This window comes from Protopterus annectens, chromosome 8.part0 (assembly GCF_019279795.1).
Source record: "Protopterus annectens isolate FY-2018-M chromosome 8.part0, PAN1.0, whole genome shotgun sequence".
Lineage (NCBI taxonomy): Eukaryota > Metazoa > Chordata > Ceratodontiformes > Protopteridae > Protopterus > Protopterus annectens.
Genome location: NC_056741.1, coordinates 887,861,107 through 887,884,983, shown reverse-complemented (window position 1 = coordinate 887,884,983; position 23,877 = coordinate 887,861,107). Strand labels below are relative to the sequence as shown.

General features: G+C 38.6%; 1 protein-coding gene across 6 annotated transcripts in view; it reads left to right on the top strand.

The window, feature by feature from the left end:
- Window positions 1–23,877, top strand: part of LOC122809137 (plasma membrane calcium-transporting ATPase 3) — a 4,021,470-nt gene that overhangs the window by 2,364,555 nt on the left and 1,633,038 nt on the right. For all 6 annotated transcript variants that reach the window (XM_044080406.1, XM_044080412.1, XM_044080407.1 and 3 more), the window contains one exon: window positions 7,199–7,441. In XM_044080406.1, the coding sequence (XP_043936341.1) occupies window positions 7,199–7,441 (243 nt within the window). The remainder of the gene's footprint in view (window positions 1–7,198; window positions 7,442–23,877) is intronic.

Here is a 23,877-nt window from a genome sequence, read left to right as displayed (position 1 = left end):
AGGTCCAAGGAGGAGCTCTGCTTGACATGTATGGGCAGTCTATTCCAGAGTGTGGGGAGTATCTGGGTCAGGAACCTATCCCTCCAGCATATTTTGTTCATTGTGATGACAAGGTTTAGATCCCTGGAGCGTGTGGCTCTGAGGGATTGGGATTTCTTTAAGTGGAGCATGTCCAACAGCTCAGGGTTTGACATGGCCTTGTATGTTAAGCAAAGATCGCCTCTGAGTAGACAATATGCCACAGAGTATAGCTGGAGTTTTTTTAGACGGTCAGCATATGGCATCTGCTTTAGGCCTGTGATTCTTTTAGTGAGGTATTTCTGTGGCCTTTCCAGCTGTTGCAGATGTCTTGTGAGGTACATACCAAACGGGGCATTATACTTTATAATGGGTATAATGAGGGATGAGTACAGTGGGACAATGACCTCCTTTTTTCTGGATGGTCTGCCACATAGAAGGATTTCCTGACTGTTGTGGCGATGTGTTTATGGAAAGTGAGACCACTGTCCACCTGTGTCCCTAAGTCTCTCATCACACTTTCGATGTTTAGTTTACTGCCACCTATGTGTTAATTCATGGGTACATGTTTTTTTCCAAAGGGGATGACTATACATTTCTTGGCATTAAGCTTGAGCCCATGGCTCTGGCACCAGCCATCTGTTTCTGTAAGGCCATTTTGTAGAATATCTACAATATTTTAAGAGAAGGAGAAGTGCCAACATCCTGGAAGAAAGTGGTGGTAGCTGTAATACATGAAGAGGGTAAAGACCCATCAGATCAAACTTCACACAGGCCCATTTCAGTACTAAACCATGATTATAAAGTGTTTATGTCTAGAATGGCAAAAGTGATGCCAACATTGATAGATATGGACCATAGCCGGCCATAGGCATAGGCCAACTAGGCAGCTGTCTAGGGCGCCACTCTAGCAGGGGCACTTTTCTAATAATTTGGATGGTGTAGGTAGACCAGGATAAGGGGCAATGGGTGGTGTTAGGGGGCACTGTGGAGGCATTTTGCCTAGGGCACCATTTGACCAAAGGCCAGCCCTGATATGGACCAATGTGGTTTTGTGGAGGGGAGGCAAACATTTTACAACATTAATAGAACATTGATGATCCAGAGGGATGCAGGATGTAAAAAATATCACTGATGTTGGTGGGTGTTGATACAGAGAAATCATTTAACAGAGTAAGCTGGGAATTTATGAGCAGGGCAATGGAAGCATTTACATTCCATGATAAAATGATAAGGTTGCTTAGGACGATATATGAGGAATTGGAGGAGGAAACTAACCTGATTAGGTTCCTCTCTGATAATTGCTGTTTGAGCAGAAGAACCAGGCAGGGTTGTCATGTTTCCCCTTTGTTATTTGCATTATATTTAAAACCATTGGCAAAAAATAAAGGACTCAGAAATTCAAGGATATAGTTGGTATGGTAGTCAAGAAAATCTGGCTCTATTTGCAGATGATATTATTTTATACCTGATAAAACCAGAAAATTATGTTTTAGTGTTGTGGAATATTTTGATACAGTTTCATATCTTTTTGTGATACAAAATTAATGAAGCTAAAACAAAGGTAATAGCTGTAAATTATGTATCCACACACAAATTGGTTCAGCAATTTCCATATTTATGGGGAAATGATAAAAAAAAGTGCTTAGGAGTATGGATTAAAATGATTCTGGTGTGGCAGTTAAGGATATCTGTGAAGAGACTAAAAACATATAATACAAAAACTGAGAAATTGGAAGCTCTGTTACATGGATATGGATAATAAGCTAAAAGTAGTTAAAATGTTTTTAGTTCCTTTAGTCTTATACACAGGTCAGCTTTGTATCAGCTAGAGGAAAAGTTGTGGATAGAGATTAATAAAAAGCTGAATGATTTTATCTGGGAGGAGAAGATGGCAAACGTCAAGTGGAATAGGCTGATTATTCTAATAGAACAAGGCAGATTAGGATTACCCAATTTGAAGGGGTATTTCAGAGCTACAATCTTAAGGCTGTTATATGTAGCAGAAGCAGAAATCTGTAATTCAAAGTGGAAAGCGATGATGATGAAACAGGGGAGAAGTTCAAGAAACAAGGAGAGACTGAGATTTTGGATGCAGCTCTTTAAGGAGAATAACAGTAATCATACAGAGTATTATATTCATAGTAGCAGAAAGTATTCTAAGAACTTAGCCAACACGAGATTGGAGAAAGGTGATTCTGCTGATAGGGACGACTGCAATTAAGAATGCAAACAATAGGCAAGAGGGGACTGGAATTTATTTGAAAAAACTGGCAAAGGAACCAAGGTATTAGGTACAAATAACTAGAGAGGGGAAAGGTAATAGACTGGGAAGGCACCAAGAATTTATTTGGACTGCAAGTTAGAGATTGATTGCCTTCCCTATCAAGGACTGATGTCAGAGTATAGACAAAGAGAAAGAAATAAGGGGCTCATAAACGAAAGCCCAGCACTGGTAGAGTTTTTTAGCAGAATTTAGAACAGAAGCTGCTGTTAAAAAGGATTAATTAGTAGAAAGTATAAAATATTGCATGATAACCATAAGAATCAACCAGAGGAAGTTAGAAAGGATTGGGAAGAGGATAATCAGTTCATAAAGAAACAGTAGTAGGATATATGTATGTCTCTCAAATATGCAACAAAGTGTAGATGATTTAGGATTTTGCTTGGAAATGTTTGCATAGGTATTTTTATACCCCAGATAGACTCCAGGGAATTTTTCCTCAGGTAAAAAAGCACATTTTTGAGGTGTGATGTGGAAGAAAGAGGCAATTGGAAACATGTTTTCTGAAAGTGTAATGAGTTGGCAGACTAAGGATTCTCTGCAGATTACGCTGTCAGAGATATTGTGTGAGCAAATTGGTATAGCCAAGGAAATGATTTTTCTGAGCTATGATATAGAATCAAAATTGCCTATAGATAGCAAGGCCACTCTGAGTCTAATTATGGTGGCTGTTAAAAATGCAATTACTAGAAAATGGAAATCAAAGTCTAAACCAACTGTACTAGAAGTAGTGAATATAGATAAAACAACTGAAACTGGGATCTTGAGAAAACGGTAGGAACAATTTACATAGAAATAAATAACTGTGTCAGGAATACATCAGGTTTAAAAGAAGGCAGGACTTAAATGAGCTATGTAATGTTTGACTGAAAATTATTGAGTAGATTATAAGTAATATGTAATGTTTGCAACTAAAATTGTCAGTATGGTTTGTGATGTATAATTCTTGCAACTAAGACTATGTTAATATGGTGCTTATTTTCATTTATATAAATGTATGATTGCCTATCATATAAGTGATAATTTAATAAAAATGTTTCTTGTTTTTAAAAAAATAAGAGTTTTGGGTTCTTTTGATTTAAACTTTGGAGATTAGTGTAGTATGATTTCTTGTCAAAATTAATCAATTGCTTGGTGCTATTTCTGAGGTATTATGTTTTTAAGGTTAAACTTCTGTAGTTTTCCCATGCTTTGTCTCTCTGGCATATAATTTGTTTGGCTTGCCTGGAGAGCCAGTGTGCTGGACTTGATTTGATTAGTTTGGTGCTTACAGGGGCATGTAGATTTAGAATACTGCGGAAAGTGGTAATGAATAAGGACGACAGTATTGTCTAGTTGAAGGGTTAATAGTTGTTTCCAGTTTATAAATTTTAAGTTTGAGATGAATACATCTTTTTGGAAGGAGAACAGATCATGAATGTGGTTGTAGCAGTGAAGTTTATGAATATTGTGGTGATCTCTTACAGTGAAGGTAGGGAGATGGTCACTTAGTTTACTACTGAGAGCACCAGAGAAGAAAAATTTTGCTAGTGAAGATCCGATCTAAGGTAGACTTGTTGTCAGAATGCTTATTGTACCTAGTCAGGGTTGTAATAAGGTGGGTTAGCCCATATAACTTTATCGTATCAAGAGAAGTGTCTCTGCTTATTGGCAGGTCAGTCAATATTTAAATCACTTTTTATATTTAGCTTTCTATGGAATATTTGCGGAAGCCCAGGCGAAGAATTCTTCTCCTGTATTTGTATTGTTGCTTAGAAGAATGTAAATTCTTGTTATGCATAGAGACTTGTACATTGAACGGCTATTCCCTAAAGGTTAAACATTGAACGTCACTTATATTGAGCAGGCATAGCTCCAGATATAAAATCATCGAATGACCATAGTTAGCCAACATAATGCAACCGAAACATACTACTTATATAATTAGTGGGAGGTGTGGGGGCACAGACCCCCCCCTACATAGCAGGGTGTGGGGGGCACAGCCCCCCACATAAGTAGTGTCCGGTGTTCAGTGACTCCTCCTGTTCCCCCCACACCCCCTGCTGATTATATATGCCAACTCTGAGGTCGCACTAAATTGGGGAAAGGGCTGGTTTACTTATAGTTAAGTTACCTGTAAGTAAGTAGTATGTTTCGGCTCCGTTATTGCCCTTTGTCTTTTTATTCACTCCCTGAGAGCTCTTCATTATATTAGCAATGTCAGAAAAGGCTGTTCAACAACTCAACTTCTTAGCATCACCTCTATGTGAAAAACTGGCCATGGTTCCTCATTTCAGCTCCAGTTTGGACTATCCAATCCCTAAAGTTGCTGGTGCCACCATTAGTAGTGTGAAGTTATCCCTCTGCTCCTGGTTTATTGCAACTTCTTCATTGAAGTGTCACTAAATTACATTCATGACAAAGACTTTCTTCATATGGAAAGGATTCAGGATTCTTGGGATCTACCATCCTGGATCAAATTTGAGAGGTAAGTCCAGATATTACAATTTTGGAGATGTACAGCAGTGGCAGTAATCATGTTGCCATTGTTTTAGACACATCACTGGCTAGAAGGGGAGACCAGTATTAGGTATGCCCTATGTCAAGATTGCTGGAATACTTCAAAGAAGCAATTCCTCACTAGTCTTTCTGAGCTCAGGGTAGTTGTAGTCCTTCAAATTAGCAACTTCTTATCAGTCTTTCAGAGCTGAAGGCAGCCTGTAAGTCTATCAGGCTCTGGAGTCACTCCTTAAGTCAGTGCTGTTATTGATAAGGCAGCAATGTTGTATGTGAACAAACAGTACAAGATTTACTCTTGATCTCCCTACAGTGAAGTCAGCAACTGGCCACATTTTCCTTGAAATAGTTTACATTCTAGGAAAAAAGAGGTAGTGATTGGCTTCTTAAGCATAGCTTGATTCCCTTCTGGAACTCCATGCAGATCAACAAACTTTTCAAATTTTCTTCTGAACCTGATATACTTTAGAAGTTGACCTATTTGTAGATGAGACATATACAGTTTTACCCAAGTTCTCCTTTAAGACATTGTGGAGTATGCAGTTGATGAGTTCCCAGTAAACTTGAGTGGAAGTGTTCTTTACCCATTATCACACCCATGAATTCTGATGCTATATCATGCAATAATGCTAAGATCCATCTCCATTACCTAGTACAGGCAAGGTTCAGGCTGGCAAAGCTTGGTCAAAAGTGTGTGTGCGCGCATGTGTGTGTATAATGCTTTATTAACATTGTCTCGTGTGTGTGTGTGTGTGTGTGTGTGTGTGTGTGTGTGTGTGTGTGTGTGTGTGTGTGTGTGTGTGTGTGTGTGTGTGTGTGTGTGTGTGTGTGTTGAGAAAGAGTATGTGACAGACTGAATGAATGCAAGATCAATGGGACAGTGTGTGAATGTTTTGTGTGATCTCAGAATTAGTATATATTAATTTGCTGGGGTGTGAGAGTTCAAGGGGCTTTCATCCTGGAAAAATTTGTATTTTTTTATATTTTTTATCAAAAGTCAGTAGAATACACTGTTGCTGATATTAGTTCTGATGAAAGTTTCCTGAGACTGACCTAAACTAGTTTTCATATCCTGCGTTTGAATGAAAATGCTCTGAAAGTTTAAATCCAGGAAGACTTTTGTTAAATATTGTCTTCCCCTCACATGTTCCTAAATGTAAATAATTGTACGTGTTTTTTCACAGAATGTCTGCATATTTGTGGAATGTAAATATTTCTATTTATTTTTCTACAAGGACTGAGTATCTCTATGAAATCATGCTAATTTCTTTTGTAAATGATTTTTGAATTACCATGTAATGTTGTTGTCTTTCAGCTTTTCCCAGTTAGGGGTCGCCACAGCGGAACTCCGGTCCGCTAATGATTGGCAGTAGATTTTTACGTGCCGAGTTGCCGACCCTGACACACAACCTTCAACGAAGGTACGCCCATTCACGCATGTCTCCACACAGAAGACGCTCTAGCTGAGAATCGAACAGGACAACGTCTTATTGTGAGGCGACAACGCTACCGCAGCACGTACTATTTTCATTTATTACCCAGTATTCAAGACTCAGGAGAGAGGAATGCAGATTCTCTGTTCTGTGGAAGCTCAGTTCCAATTACAGTTCTATCTTTACAAGATCCGTGGTTCATTAGAACATGAAGTCAAAACAGATCTTCATCTGTTTTTCTTCTGGAAAAATGGTCCCTGCAACTACCAAACAGATTATAGCAGAATAGTCTACTGCATCATTTTTTGTCAGGAGAAAGCCACTAGGTCTTTGGCCAGTGTAGGCAAAGAACATAATTTTTCCCACATGCTCATAATGTTATAATGGGCATTTTCATTTTTTAATACAGTTTCCTATAGCATTCTGTCGCACACCATATGCACTGCGAAATCTTTTCTGTGGTCTCTTGTACAGAGGTAAACAAGTTAATCAGAGAATATGCTGTTCTTCTTGTATGGGGTGGGGGAGCTGCTACAAGTGACCTTGTAACCTTTCATTTCCAATTATCCTGCATCATTTGGCTTGTACTACCTTTGTTGTCCCTTCTTCAAATTATCTTAAAACAAAAGGAGAAAACATTCATCATTACCATTTGTAAAGACAGAGCAAATGTTTGGATGCTGGGTATTATTAGCTATCTTTCTGTAAACACCCAAACCATACTCCAAGTTGTCTTCTCTCTCTGATACATACATACTTAAACATAGTTTGACTGTTGCTGACAACAGTTAATTAATTAAGTCAAACATTTTAAGGTACAACTAAGAAAAAATATTTCTTCAAACAGTGCTATGCAAGTAAAACTAAAATATAAGTATAATTAAAATAAAGAAATTCACTAAAATGTGTTATCTGCCTGATTTTTATCTGAATTTATTCTGTGTCTTCTTCCATGTTTTCTGTACAGAAAATGATGAAGGATAACAACTTAGTACGGCATCTGGATGCATGTGAGACCATGGGGAATGCTACAGCCATTTGTTCTGACAAGACGGGCACTCTCACAACCAATCGTATGACAGTGGTACAGTCCTACGTGGGAGACGTCCATTACAAAGAGATACCTGAAGCCAACAGCATCAACCCGAAAACCATGGATTTGCTTATCAATGCCATCGCCCTTAATTGTGCCTACACCACCAAGATACTAGTGAGTACAGCAAGTCCCAGTGGATAAAACAGCCCTTCTCAATACCAAAAAGAAATGCCATTCCAACATATTTTCATTTCCTGGTATTTGAGTATATGTCATTATTCAAAAATAAAAGAATAAAGCACATCAAAGTGAAAAAAAAATGCAGTCATCTCAAATGGTTCAGTTGAAAATGCATTGCCAATCATCTCAAATGGTTCAGTTGAAAATGCATTGCCAATATTTGTCTCCAGAATGTTAAGATGACATTATACTCAAATTTTAGGATCAGATGTGTTTTGTTTACATTCTTCAAATATGTCACATTAGTAATAATGAAAAATTTGATTTTGTTAACTTTTTTTTTCACAGCTCTGTATTTTGATTTCAGCCATAGCAATACTTAAGACAGGTTTTTGTGCCTTGCAAATTAATTGCAATTTATTCTGATTTTGTTGAAATATTAATACTTGGTCAGTAGCTTTTTGGATGTACCATCTGTTGTATTTAAGAATAAAGTGCCAGTAACTCCAGTATAAATATTTTATTCATCAAACATACTTCCTTTCCCTAGTTGGATGGGCCTGTTGATCAGAAGTTACTTTTTAAGTGCAAACCAAGCAATAACTGATAAACTAAGACAGATTTTGCTACAGTAGCACAGCTATTGTAATAAAAATAGTACCTAGTCTGCTGCATGTAGTTGACAGTAGGCATCTGCACAATTCTTTTATAGTAAATACAATTGCATTACAGATTTTAAAAATGCAACCATTAAGAGTACCTTCTGTAACAGAAGCAGTAGTGGCATATGGTATTAAAGATGGCAGTTTGTGCTTTTCCAACAAGTGTTCCTTTTGGGATCTACAGCAGGGGGGGCTGCTTTCATTGTAGGGGTTAGTAGAATAATGAATAGAATATAAATATTTCTTACTGCTGCCACTATCCTTGAAACCTTCTTGAAAGTTAAATGTCTTATTTATTTATTTATTCATGCTCTTGGTAACCAGTTTAGACTGTTTGGCAAAACAAGGACTTGCTGATTAATTGACTGGATTGGAATTACAGTGTGACAAATGAAGATTGTATAAATAAAGTATGGTCTTCAGGATGCAGCTGATTCACAGCCTAGTGTTCACCAGCTCTGACAGTGTAAGATTGCAGAGCCTTTACTACATGAAGCAGATAACAGGAAAAATGTAAGTGTCCTTCCAGGCCATTTAGGAACACAGCTAGTTCTATGTACATGCATCTGCCTCCATACTGAGCCTGCCATTACAAGCTATTTTGAACAATCTCACAGGCTTATAGTTAGCTAGTTCATACAGGTTTGTTTTCAGTTTTCTGTTATTGCTGTAGTCAAGGGTATACAACACTGTCTACAATCTCATTATTATCTTTGTAACCCTACTTTACAATCCAGGAATTTTGGTATCAGTTACCAGTCTGGGTGTCCAGAACTGTATTCCATTTTCCAAATAAGGTCCTGGCAAAGATTTGTTCATTGGATAAAGGGTTGCACCACCACAACCTACTACCCAACCACACTGTCACAGCTTTCCTTAAGGCTGCTTTTCTAGTAGTATATTCTAGCATTATGTTCCCATTAACTTTCTCAATTTCTTTCTTAGTCCTTTTTGAATGATTGGACTTTGGCTTGATAATAACTATAATATCTGTATTTCACTCCAGTTTTCTCTACATGATGCCTCCTTATGTATGTCTCATAAGTAGGTGTGTCATGTAGGAGTGTAAAACAATGCATTAAAGCACAGCTGTCACTTCTCTGTCGTCCTCTGTAACCTGTCTAGATCTGCCTGAAAGCCAGGGATTGGTCTACTACTTTACTTTTAGACAACAAGCATACCTTGTACCTGCTCTTCAGTGTAGTTGTGTAATTTTTCTGGTTTTTGATTCCTTTTCATTATCAATGATGTCTATCCATTCCATTACCTTTCATTATACGACTTCTGCTGTTGAGGATGTTGGGGGCAATATGCTGAGGACAGCAGACCAGACTTTTCTTCCCCTGCAGGATTGTCAACATTCTCTGGTATGCAAATAAATGTAATCCTTCAATGCTGTCCCGAGATGACTCCTAGGACTTTTCCAAGTAAGATATGTCTGACGGAAATCCAGAAGCTATTCTAACAGAGTGTCTGTACCACCTCAACTGACCTCTGTTAATCCAGTGGTGCAGCAACTGTGAGCCTATATACAAAGGCCCCACCATTAAATCGGTGAGTTTTTTACACAGTCTAAGAGAATTATCACATCTGCCATTTATTAGAACCTGATTTTTACTACATTTATGCTCATGTCCTATTTTTCTCTACCAAAAGCTCATAATTGCAGGTAAGTTGGAACCTAACCCTATTAGTAATCCAGAATATGTCCACACACTCATCTGTTCTATCACTACCACAAGCTGACAGAATGCCTACACAGATGCAGACTTAGACCCAGTCTGCTGAATAATGTCATAATCTCATTTAACCAATAGAATGAGACCATCAGATGCTTATACGTCTTAAGTAAGGGCAGGTTTTATTCTTCTCATAAGGAGGAGGCAATTGACTCATTCTAAGAGACAGCAAATGATACAGATTTGGAGGAACTGAGTTTTATCCTTCACTGCTTTAATCTCAGCAGTAAACCACCTGAATTCTCTCAAGTTTATGGTAAAATAAGGTCAAAAGAGTGAAATAATTCATCAAACACATGAGTACCATGTTCACCTTTCCCACCCAGGAAACTGATACCCTCATTTCCCTGTCTTTATTACTATCATGTCCATGAAAATCATGACCAAGAATGGTAACAATGCTCAAACTTTGTTTGGGTCATTACCTACCCCAAAATGTCTTCATTTAACACCATGTATGAGAAACATGCATTTTTGTCTGGCAGTATAGGTGCCAAATAACACATACAGGTGATTGTGGAATCTTGTACTTCTGCCACACCTGTCAGAGTACATCTCAAGAGCCATAGTCATATGTCCTTTGCAAGTCTTCAAAACAAAGGCAAACTGAATGGATGAATCCCCATGACCCCTCAAACATCTGTGCAGGAGTTTATATGATCCAATAATTTTTTATGGAAAGGGTGTTTTTGTTCACTGCAATCTGGCTTTCAGAAATAAATTTCATGGGAGTCTTTATTGTAAGGAAAATGGGTGATATGCAAATGATCCATCTTAGTTGACCTTATCCTTATCATCTCCTCTGTTACAGCTGGACCTGCATATGGGAGACACAGTGAAAAGAAGATAGTAAGATGTACATATGATGAACAGCATTTACAGTTTCCAGTGGTGAAGTGTCATTCACAATTGGGTAACAATTATATGAAGTCTGCATGGCTGCTGTGGCTGATGATAGTGGCATGCAGGCTGCATGGCCTGTTGGTACAGTGTCACTGTCTGCAGTACTTTGGGGAGAAAACACTCACATCCATGGGTACAGAGGCTCCCTATGAAGGTTGCTTTTGGGCATACAGCCTCACTGGATCCTGGCATACTGACTGTAGATAAGAGTCAAACAGGGCCTTCTCTTGTCCCCCACCAGATACAGAGTTTCATATGTGTACTAATGTGGAAATGCCCCCCCAAAGGTTATAGTTGCAAGGGGATCTGATAGTGCCATGACTCCTGTACTTCCTCTGATATGCATGCAGCACTGGGAATCAACCATTATATGTGAAGGTTGGTGATCCAGGCACAAGCAGCTGCTCTTCCCTGCACTCTGAAGATGACAAGTGTATTCCTTAGCATGCTAGAGGGCATTTGTCAATTGCACAGTGATATGGAGTATTGACGTAATGAGACAAAACTTCCACTGAGGTCCCTGGAGGTGAATGTGACATGTCATAACTGACCGCCAATCTGCATCTGTATCTGTGATGTCACTAGCCTTAAGAGAGTCCAGACACAAGGTGAATGTACAAAAGGTATCATATGACAGCATGCAGATAGATTTGCAGGTGTACTATTGGCTTCTAGTGCAAGCATATAGCCTGTCACCCCTACTCATGCTCAGAGATGTTCCATGAGCTGTACCCATGGAATTTTTCCTCAGGTTTGCCCCACAAAACCCCATTGTTCAACCCCATTCCTATCATGGGATGGACGCAGCCTTGACACTCTAGTTTCTGAAATACAAATTGCCAGAGGTCCCACACAGGCACCCAATCCCTGTCACGGGGATATGATCCATGACTTGCAACAATCTCCCAAAATACACATATACTGCATCCACCTGACATGGCCTTACCCTACACTGTAGTGTTGCACTCAACAGTCTCTATTTCTCCTCACTTCTCTTAGTGACAATGACCACGAGCTGCCCACCACATAGCCTGTATGGCTTTGTTGATTTTAGAAACATAGGGAAGCTGGACCATGCACTGCATAGTTGTCATCATTCCATATCCTGTGGAACACTGCCTGTCATAATGAAGAACAGATGGGCAAAATGTGGGACACTTACTAACAGATTACTAACAACTTCAACTAGGAAGCTCACAGGAGTGTTAAAATGGTTATGTTATACTTATAAACAGTGCTTTTGATGAATTAATATGATTCAGTTTATTTATCATGAATATCATTTAAAAATTCCTAATGAGGAACGGTCCTTATAACGAGGTACACTTGAGAGGTATGGTGCACTGCCTGTGTAGCCTGAGTGTGATAGCATGCATTGATTCATTCAATGTTGTCTTTAGTCATGGTCCATATTTTGTGACCAGATGTTGCCATTTTACCATTGCTGCAGTATATTGTACCTGCACCTGCCTTGGCTGTAGCTGCAGTTGTCTATTCTCTTTCTGTCTATCACCTCCCTGCCCTGATACTGCTGCTGTGTCAGTTGCAGCCTGTGTTGTTTGCCTTCACCACCTTGTTTACACTGGGCTATGCTGGGCAGCAAGGTGCATACTACAGATATTTTGCTAGATATCTGTCTCTCTTAGGTATTGGAGAACATGTCATTATTCTATTTGTTTATATAGATTTTTTTTATATATTTCTTTATGCTGCAAGTTAGAAAGCAGGCTAATTTTGCTAATATGAAATGTCCTTGAATATGTTACTGAATATATTATGTAAGAGTATTTTATGCAGATACACTAATGACTGAAGTGCAGCTCAGTATGATGCAGATAGTATTTATTTATTTATTATTTATTATCAGTTTGATTACCGGGGAAGTCCACTGGGCCAAGAAGTGCCCATTTTCAGTGGAGGCCTGGGGAGAAAAGCTCCATGAGCAATACAGTACAATAAAGGTTGCAAAATACAATCAAAGGTTACAAAGTGAAATACAAGAATAGGATTCATATATTCAAGAATTGCAAAGTGTTATATACATTATGAGACAGTTTAACAACGGAAATATATATATTTTTTTTTTGTTCTGATGATTACGATATTTACATGCTTGGAGTCAATTAAAGTCTGCTAGTTCTGGTTCTTTGGAGCAATAAGAATAAGTATGAGAGTATAGTGGAGTGGGGGTAAGGAGAGCTTAGTGGGGAATCCCTAGAATTTATGCGGGGTGAAAGCAGGAGCATTTCCATTTGGAAGATAGGTGTAGGAAAAGTTGGGTCTTGAAGGACTCAGTGTTGGGTATGGTCCTAAGAGAAGGAGGCAGAGAGTTCCATTTTTTACCTAGAGAGAAGGAGAGTAGAAGCTGGCCAGCGGGACGTTTGGGTTTGTGAATGGAGATTAGGTTTTGGTGTTCAGATCTTAGTGATCTGTTTGGGATGTATGGAGGAAGGATGTTCTTTAAGGCTGGGCATATATCAGGGGAGAATATTAGTTTATGAGCAGTGGTTAGTTGCAAATAGTCTAGGTGGTTAGGGAGTTCTAACCAGTTCAGAGATTGTAGGCTGAGGCAGTGGTGAGTTGATGTTTTGGATTTGGTGGCAAGCTTCGAGCTTAGAGGTGTTGGTAGCAGACAAATTGGTTAGAAGAGGGGCTCCATATAGAATGGAAGGTAGGAGGTAGGTGATTGCCAGGGTATGCCTAGAGGAGTTGGAAAGAAAATGATTGTTCCTATATAGCATACCTAGCTTTTGGTGGGTTTTCTTTATGTTTTGTTGTATGTGAAGATCAAATTTGAGGTTTTCATCTATGGTAATGCCAAGGAGTTTTGCAGAGGGGACCACTTCAATGGCAGTGTTAGTTTGGCTTAGGATATTGAAAGTGTTTTTGTCCAAGGAGGTTACCTTGGAGGGGAGGAAAATTAGTATTTTAGATTTATTGGAGTTGAGTGGAAGGTGGTTTTGGTGCATCCAGTTCTCTGTAGTGGAAAAGGCTAATTGAGTTTTAGTCAGAAGTTCAGGAAAGTTGAGGGCGGAACAGACCAAGGTAGAGTCATCTGCATATTGGATGACCGTGATGTCAGGGATGACGGTGTGAAGGTTATTTATAAAGATTTTGAAAAGCATGGGTCCAGGGATGGACCCCTGAGGAACGCCAGTAGGTGTAGGCAAGAGGAGGAGTTCTTCCATTTGACAGCTTGAGATCTGTCAGATAGGTAACTGGAGAACCAGGATAGAGTATTAGGGGAGAGATTGAGGTTAGTCAGATGATAAAGTAGGTGCGTATGGGAGATGGTGTCAAAGGCTTTCGAAAGATCTAGCAGTACTGTGGATACAATGAGTCCAGAGTCTCATGCTTGATTGACAGTTTCTAGGAAGGATAGTAAGGTAGTTATGGTACTGTGGCCAGGACGGAAGCCGTGCTGGGTGGGTGTTAGGAGGTGATTGTGAATTAGATAAGGCAAAAGTTGGTGGTGGACACATTTTTCTAGAATTTTAGATATTGGAGAGAGTAGGGCGATGGGGCGGAATTTAGAAATAGTGGTGTTTTTGCCTCCTTTGTGAAGAGGTAGAATGTACTAATAAATCCACGAAATAGCTGATTGCACAAGGAATGGCTCAGTACCCGGAGTGTTGTTTAGCAGCTTTATTGATGGCTCTCTCCACAAAAACAATGCTGTAGTAAATAACAGAACACAATACACATACGGTTGAGCGCTTTCATCTGCAAAGCAGATTTCATCAGAACACAGAAACTCCCAAATAGAGTTCTTAAATATCCCATTTGGCGCTAAAATAAATTGATTAATGCATTAATTAATTAATTGAGTGAGTGATAGAATACACTCAGTTTAAACATCCTTCTAGGTTTATGACATATGTAAAAAAGTAGACATATTAAATGCAGTAAAAACGGTAAAAACAATTTGCTGAAGTAACTTATTAGAAAAATAAAAGATAAAAAATAAATAAAATGAAATTGATACTAATAAAAATGCTGATGTTGCTATCTCATTATGAGTATAAAAATGAGATGCAATATTACATATTGTGAATATTGTGAATATTTTGAATATAATAAATATTAAATATTATACATAATGTAACTAAATAGTATATATATAAATGATCATATACAATAGCTTGTAAAAATAGATATGATTCAATATGAATAGAATGAATAAATGAATGAATGTGCATAATATTGTGTATATACATAAAAGCACATAATATTGTGTATATAAATAAAAGCACAAAGATGTTATACACAAAATTGAATGTATGCACAAAAATAAATGTGCTGAATAATATGCTAAAAATATACTGATGGGTAGACCAAAAAATACTCAAAAAATACTCAAAAATGCAATAATGCCTCAAAGGATGGCACGAAACCACCAACCAAAACAGAACAAAACAATCAGTGCATGGATAAATGTACATTGAATAATAACTACAATAACTGTACCTGCAACAACAAACAACAACCCAACAATGTGTGTTTATGTGCATTCAAGAAGTAAAAAGCCAAGAATGCAGATGATGGGATAAAAAGTGTCCTATTATACAAATATCCCATAATAAATCGCACGATAAAAATGTATACAAGTGTATACATATAAAAAGTATACTTGTATATCGTCCTGATCTAAATAACTAGTCACTACTCGACAGTGTCTGATTGAATATAAGATAATAATCATAACAGTAATATTAACTAAAAAAATAAATAATTAAAATAATAACTAATAACTATACAACATCAGCATTTTTATTAGTATCAATTTCATTTTATTTATTTTTTATCTTTTATTTTTCTAATAAGTTACTTCAGCAAATTGTTTTTACCGTTTTTACTGCATTTAATATGTCTACTTTTTTACATATGTCATAAACCTAGAAGGATGTTTAAACTGAGTGTATTCTATCACTCACTCAATTAATTAATTAATGCATTAATCAATTTATTTTAGCGCCAAATGGGATATTTAAGAACTCTATTTGGGAGTTTCTGTGTTCTGATGAAATCTGCTTTGCAGATGAAAGCGCTCAACCGTATGTGTATTGTGTTCTGTTATTTACTACAGCATTGTTTTTGTGGAGAGAGCCATCAATAAAGCTGCTAAACAACACTCCGGGTACTGAGCCATTCCTTGTGCAATCAGCTATTTCGTGGATTTATAAGAGGTAGAATGTAGGCTGAACACCAGAGTTTCGGTACGTATGACTCATTTAAGGATCTATTAATCAGAATACTAATTGGGAGAGCAATACCTTCAGCTGCATGTTTGAGGAAGGAGGAGGGAATGTTGTCAGGGGCATTAGAGCATGGCTTTAGCTTGGATAGAAGCTTTTTTATAAAATTAGTGGAAATAGGTTTGAGATGGAAATTAAGGGGATTGTTGTTTGGGTTGTTGGGCGTAGTGAAGAGGGAATTAGGTGGGTTCTTATTTGGGAATGTTTTAGTTAATTTAGCTATGGATTCAGTAAAGAAGGTGTTGAAATGGGAGCTCAGTTCACTGTCAGATAGATTAGGGTCAGGGCAGGGATTGTTCTGTGATCCGGGATGGAGAAGGGAGTTGACCGATTTCCAGAATTGTTTTGGGTTCTTATTGTTGTTGGACTGAAGTTTATTATAGTAGTTTTTTTTGTCCTTGGTAATAAGTTTTTTTACTTGGTTGCGGAGTTGGGTATATTGAAGCAAGGCAGAGGGCAGTTTATTTTTCTGATAGAGTTTCCAGGATTTGTCTCTGTGACGGATAATTTGTTTAGTTTCTTTGGTCAGCCATGGGGCAGAATTAGCTTTGATTCGTTTATTTCTTAGAGGAGCTAGGGAGTTAAGAGTATTTATGAAGGTAGAGTTAAAATGCTCAACAGCGTTGTCGAGTGGGAGAGTGTTTAGAGATTGCCAGTTAATTTGTTTAAAGATGTTAGAAAAAATTAAGGGGTTGAAGTTGCTGAGGTTACGAGTTTGAATGTAGAGATGTTGGTGTTGGATGGAGCTAGTTGATCGATGGATGAAGGCAGGGAGATGGTCACTGAAGGTGTCAGGGATAGTGCCACAGAGAGTGATTTTGTTTGGATGGGAGACTAGAATCCAATCTATGATGGACCCTGGGGGATGATTTTTGTTAGGGTGAGTTTTTGAAAGGATTACTTGAGTGAAGTTGAGAAGGTTAATGGATAGTGAGGGGGATGGCATGTTTATTTTATTCCAGTCGATATTGACATCGCCTAGAATATAGGTTTCGTATTTTATTTCAGTTGAGGCCCAGTATAGAATATCTTCAAGGGTGGAGATGTTGTTGCCTGGGGAGATGTATAAAGAAATGAAGCAGATATTTTTATGTTTATTCAAACGGAGAAGGCTTGCTGTGATTTCGGAATTTTTGAATTTAGGGGTAGGGATTTGAAGAGGAATAAGAGAGAGAAGATTGGAATAGATTAGAGCAGAGCCTCCACCTTTTTTGTTTAAACGGTCACTTCTGAGGATGTGGTAACCAGGAGGTAAGATTTCAGCGTCAGTAATATGGGGCTTTAGCCAAGTTTCAGAGATGGCTATGATGTCGGGTTGATTGTGATTAATCCAGGCTTGTACATGGTGAAATTTATTGTTGAGGCTCTGGGCATTGATATTGAAGATCTTAAGAGTGCTAGGAGGGGAAGTGGGAGGAGAAGAGAAAGGGGGGTGTTATTTGTTTTAGGTGAAGAAGAGGGTGGTGGGAAGGAGTAGTTTGTGCTGAGGCAAGGGCCAGGGTTAGGATGAATGTCTCCAGATAAGGCTAGGACATTACAGGTGATAAGTTTTAGTCTGTAAGGTTTGTATAGTAGGTATCTGTCTGTGGTTAGCAGAAGTTTAAGAGAGAGAGTTTTAGTCGAGGTAGAGAATAGTTTGGGATGAAAAAGGTGCAGTAGGTTGAGTGGAATAAGGGAGGAGGATATGGAGTGAAAATGAGAGAGTTGGAGAGATTGTAGTTGGGTGTTAGGGATAGTTTGTGTAGGAGGGAGGAATGGAGGAGCTTTATGGGAGTAAGAAGTAGCAAGATACAGAGGTATTAGTAAGATGAGAAGGGAGCTGGGGAGTTGGATAGTTAAGGGGAGTTGGTAGGGCATATTAGGATAGGTTAGGGTAATGTACAGTGAAGAGAAAATTAATGTGGTATGTTAATTGAGAAGGGAAGGTCTAGAAGTGAATGGAGAGGGTTAGATATTGTAGACAAGGACAATGGAAGAATGAGCATATAGAGGTATAAAAATTGGAGTGGGAGGAGTAGTAGTGGGAGGGGAAAGAGAGGAGGAGTATTCTTTGATGAGAGAATAAGGGGGAGGGGTAATAGTAAGAGGAGTATGATTGGATAGTGGATTGATGAAAGATTAAGGGGAGGGGTAATAGGAAGAGGACTGTGATTGGATAGTAGGTTTGGTAGGAGGTGTTTGTTAGGTATAAATGTAGAGGTGCAGGGGGTGGGTGGGAATTGGGGGCAGGGTAGGGGAGCGGAGTGAGCCCGCAGGGCGAATGGAGCGGGAAGAGCCAAAGGAGGAGAGAGTAAGGAAGACTATCAGTAAGAGAGATAGTCAAGGTAAGTTTTACTGCAAAGTGTAGGGTGAGGGAAGACTACTGAGAATAATGAAGAGGTAAGTATTTATGTAGAAGAAGGACAGAGACAGAAGGTAGGGGCTTATAAAGAAAAGGACAGAGAAAGGGCACTTGTAAGTAAAGAGTGGTAGGTAGTCCTGGGACAGTGGAGAGAATAGAGGAGAGATTTTGGGGGGCAGTATAGGGAAGAAAGGAGAGTGTGAATACAGAAGTGGTGACAGTAAGAAGGTAGGGGAGCGCCACCTAGAGGCCAGTCAGTGTAATACAGTAGAGGTCTGAAAGGGGGGATATCCAGTAAAGAGAGGTAACAGTAGTCAGGATAGGGGTAAATTGTATGGTAAAGTAGGATAATCAAGCAGCGGGGGGGGGGTTGAGGCTGCTGGCTGTCCTAGCAGGGAAGCGTACTGCGACCTAGTTATTGCCAATTTAACTACTACCAAGTGTTAGAGCAGTACACATACTTTTACATTTAAAAAAAAAATCCTTGTAGTGAATGTTATTCAGGAAGCGGTAGGCCTTTCAGGTAGGTTGGGATTGTCCATTTATTGGTGGTACTTAGGCAGGGTGTCCAGGTGGGTACGTTCAAGAGGTTTAGGCAGGAAGGCAGGAGACCAAGCTAAAACATACAAAGAGAGAGAGAGGAAATGTTTAAGCAGGCAGTGCAGACATCCTGAGGGTACAAGCAGACAATTGTTATATGTTGGGTAACTTAACATGCAACTAAGGTAACAGGCAGCTATGATATGAAATAGCTACGCCCAATCAGTACCTTAAAGGTACAGCCAAGCACAGAAAGGAAACAGACATAGCAGTTCCTAATGCGCTAGGTGATTTCAGTAACCAGACAGTTGGAAGTAATTTAAATGTGCGGATAACAGCTAAGTTAAAATCCGCATGCGAGCGCTGTGTTACTCAGCGACTGCATCAGGATTCCTATAGAACCAAACATAGGAAGGAATCAACAGCTAAAGTGACGAGTGCAACATTCGTGTACCAGCAAACTAAAAAAAAAAGCTTACAGTTTGAGAGCATCAGCTAAGAGATAGTATGAGAGACAAAGCAAGTTCCAAGCAGGTATATCTACCGCATGGTGCACGCTACAATAAACTAAACAGTTACAGTCCCAAACAGTTATTACAACTGCGTGTTATTATGCTGACATGATATTTACATAAGACATGTAGAAAATTAAGTGAAAAAGAGCTGACGCCTGACAATTCCATCTGCCTAGCAAGAGAGAGAGAACATGACAAGAATGTTTGGGTACTACTTTATTGAAATATGCTTAATATTGACTAGGCAACTCATTTGTAAATAGTTTAGTTTACATCATAATAAGCTATGCATAATTTATATTTATATATACATTGCTTCCTGGTTTTAGTTGGGATTACTTCATCTTATCTCCTGTCACAGCTAAATAGAAAGATATAATACAGAAATTGTCTTATGAACAAAAATCTTGATTTCATCCATATAAAAGTATCAAAGATCACATGTATTATTTTATGGGCTGTAGTGCCACACAGGAGGTGTCTAATAAATGGAATCTACCTTTCAGTAGTTCAAAGAATCTCTCTCCACATTATTCATTGTTTTCAGCATGGTTGTGTTCAGAGGCATAGCTGGCTCATCCAGTGCCTGGAGCCATTCCTTGATCTGGCATCCTTTAATAAAACTGATGAGCTAAAAAAAATAGGTCTGTGATCTGGTGGCTGGCTGTGAGCCAACCAGCTAACTAGTTCCAGCATCTGCATCTCACCCCCACCCCTCCACAGGACAGGAGCAATTAAAAACAAAAGAGTCTGCAAACTCGAACTGGTACCTGATGCAGTAGCTGATCAGATCCCATTTTTGCACCCCACCTCCACCTTTCCTTCCTCAGCTAAGGAAAAAAAATACAAATAAAAAAGCTCTTCTCTTTTCTAAACTGTAACAAACTGCTTTCTACATTTGTAACAAACAGTTGCTACAGTTTATATAGAAGGAACATGACGCTTCTAAGCACTTAAGTTAGTTAAAAAAATGGTTTAAACTATAGCAAACTGCTTGCTACATTTGTAGTGAGCAGATGCTGCAGTTTATACCACCCACAGAGCACTGCAGTGCTCAGATCTGTATTACAGAAAAGAAACAAAAAACTTTTTTCATTTCAATTGTAGCAAATGTACTTGCTGTACTTGTAGTAAGCAGATGCTACAAGTTATGCACAGGGAACAGAGAGCTAAAGTGCTTAAGTTTTGTAAAAATAAGCAAATAACTTTGGTTTAAACTGTAGCAAACTGCCTGCTACATTTTAGCAAGCAGATGCTACCATTTATAGCACCCATGAAGTGCTACAGCGCTTAGATATATATTAAAAAAGAAACAAAAAAAAAACATTTTTCATTTAAACTGTAGCAAACTGCTTGCTGTGTTTGCAGCAAACAGATGTTACAGTTTATACACAGGAAATGTGGAGTATTAAAGTGCTGAAGTTATATGAAAATAAATAAATAAATAACTTCAGTTTAAACTATAGTAAACTGCTTGCTACATTTTTAGCAAGCTGTTACTACAGTTTACACCACCTACTGAGTGCTACAGTGCTCAGACTTATCTTCAAATAAAATACATTTTTTTCTTTTTTAAACTGTAGCAAACTGCTTGCTACATTTGCAACAAGCAGTTACTACAGTTAAGCAACAGAAGGAGAGATACAGTGCTCAGATTTTACAGCAAATGCAATATTGTATTTAAAAGAAGATCTATACCAGCACTATTAATAAAGAGTGGTCAGGATCACCCGATCATCCCCTTTAATACTTTTTCATCCAGGGCAGATGCCCTTTCCTTTCACCCAAACTACAGTACTGGCTGTGGTGTATAATATTTATATCGTTATCTGTAGTTTGTAAATGGGGTTATTATCCATGGCTGAAAGACACATCTGTCATTGTATGGAACTCACAAGACATAACCTTGTATGTGGCATGTTCCTATCACATGTTTTACATGTATCTATAGACCATTCTGTCAACTATCTGTGCATCTACCAACCAGGTGACCCTATGAGAAGTCCACTCAGAATAACCTTTGGTATGAGATTTGTGCTGTATATGTGAATCATGTAAATGTCTGGGTGACAGATGAACACATTGTAGGCAATACCCTGGGCATTATTGACTACCTCGCAATTAAGGGAATGGTAGCCCTTCCTATTTATATATCGCTGTCCCTCTGGACCAAGTTGGACTTTAATAGCAACATGGGTGCAATCTGTAGCATGCAGTAACTCAGAAAAGTATGTAATCTCATGGAATGCCTGCTGATATTTGTTCTCTCCTCTGTTGTTCTTGGGACCCATTTGTGCTCCTCCACACAGTGTAACATGATTTTGAGGAACTGGTTAAGTAAATGGAATGCAAAGGCCCACAGTGTTCCCTGTAGACTGCTGGAAGGTCCCTTTAGCTAGATTATGCTCATTAGTAACAGGGCTGATGACATGTGAATCACTGCCTGTACCATCTTCAATGGTATGAGTAGCTGTGATGCACAATATTGCAGCATTGTGTCTGATGTTGGCTAACAGCACATACTGTTTAGTTACTGCACCTCTTATGCCTAGCATGTCCTGCACTCTGCAAATCACAGTGTTCAAACTAGGCGAGTATGGGTTCACAACACCTCCATTTTATGAATGTCTGAATCACTCCACCATGTTGGCATCCTGCATTTGCATATTTGGTGTGTGCTTATTTGCATGGGATTTCTCATTTTTTTCTCATTATGACCTCCTTCACATACACTGCATATCAAGAAATTTCAGGCATTGTTGTTTTGTACAAATGATATCTGTGAGTCACTCACACCCTTTACATGGCTGCTACCAGTGATATTTTCTGGTACAAATTGCTCAACCCTTCTATGATTTATTTATTTATTTATTACTGTTTGATGACCATGTAGGTAAACTGATCAGTTTACTCTTTTCAGTGATGATCTAGGCTCATAGAGCATCAAACAGTAGAAAATAATTAAAATGTTACATTGTTACAAGTCCAGTATTTACTATAACATATCAGTATTTACAACAACAGTTTTCTTCATATCAGTATGACGGTTGCAGTCTATAAAGGAAATATTATTATAATACAATGGCAGAGAAGCTGACAAGAGTACGTTTGGCTTTTTGCTTTTTATCCATTGGCTCTAAAGCACCTACAAGTGGATTCAAAGAACAGATATTTCTTTAAGTATTTTCTTAAAATTTTTAATGGATTTCTGGTTTTGGATTCTTTAAGCAAGTGGCTCCACCTAGTGAGGCCCAGTCTAGAGAAAGGTCTTTCACCTAGTGTAGTTTTAAATCTTGGCTGTTACAGAGGAAAATGCTAGGCTTAAAATACCTTGCAAAGGCAGCTAGCCTAGTACTTACCTATGCAATTACTTATGAAGTGAGTTATCTGTGAGCTTCTAAGATCATATGAACTGTCGGAGAGTATGAAGAGGTTCATCGTTTTGTTACTGCTGCAGTAGCCTTAGTTATATGGGTTATATCCTGCAAAGGATATAACAGCCAGACAGCTTTCAGAGCCTAAGGGCATCTTCCACTTGCCCAAACCATTGCCAGCTCATACAGAGCTTTAGAAAATCAATAGTTAGGATACCAAGCCCTTCAGTGATTTCCTAATGCTGAAGAGCACTCCTCTTGTGGGCTTTTGAGGATTGACATTCAGCTAGTGGTTCTTTGTTTGACAGATAAGTTCCCTTTCAGGAAAAAACTTCCACATTTTAATTTTATTACAGAGACTTAACTTTTTATGTGAAATAAATTCATTTAACATAGGAAATTGTTGTTTATTGGACTGTCATGTGAGTTCTCAATCACTTTAAACTGAGAAGTGCTACTTTTCTCTTTTGTGGAAAAAGTTGTTAAAAGTGTACTTTATTTTTGTTTTTCAGGTTGAAACTTTTGTTAAACTACTTTTAAGGGCTGGTGTAAGTATGCTTTTTCATGGTGTATTTTGGTAGAAAACACTACCTTTTTATTACTTACCTCTTTACTGACCATAGCTGTTAGTTTTACCTGGGCTTCAGGCTTCAATTTTGGCTTTAGCACAGAATGACTTAACAGTTGCTCGGTTCTTCCTTCCTCCAGCCATAAAAAGAGAAAATTTCCATATAGCCTTTGCCCCTTCAGCAGGCTTCAAATTTTCCTCAGCTACAGATTTGTCACTCTGCTGTGGCCATTTCTGGTTCCTCAGACCATTCGTATTTCATTTTGGTTTCCTCTGGTGTAGTCCCTTCAGCCACCATCTCCCGGGGGTTAGATACATACAGTGCTGCTGTTGGAGTGTCATTAGCAGGCATTGGAGAACCACTCTTGTTGGCCCTGGAAGAAGGAGCAGGGAATGCCTCTCTACCTAGCCAGACTGGGATGCCCACCCCCTGGGGTGATTTGATTCACAGTGGTCTTCTGCCTCTGTAGGAATTCCTGTTAAAAATGAAGCATAAAGTTAAACATTTATATTCTACTAAATCTGTTACTTTA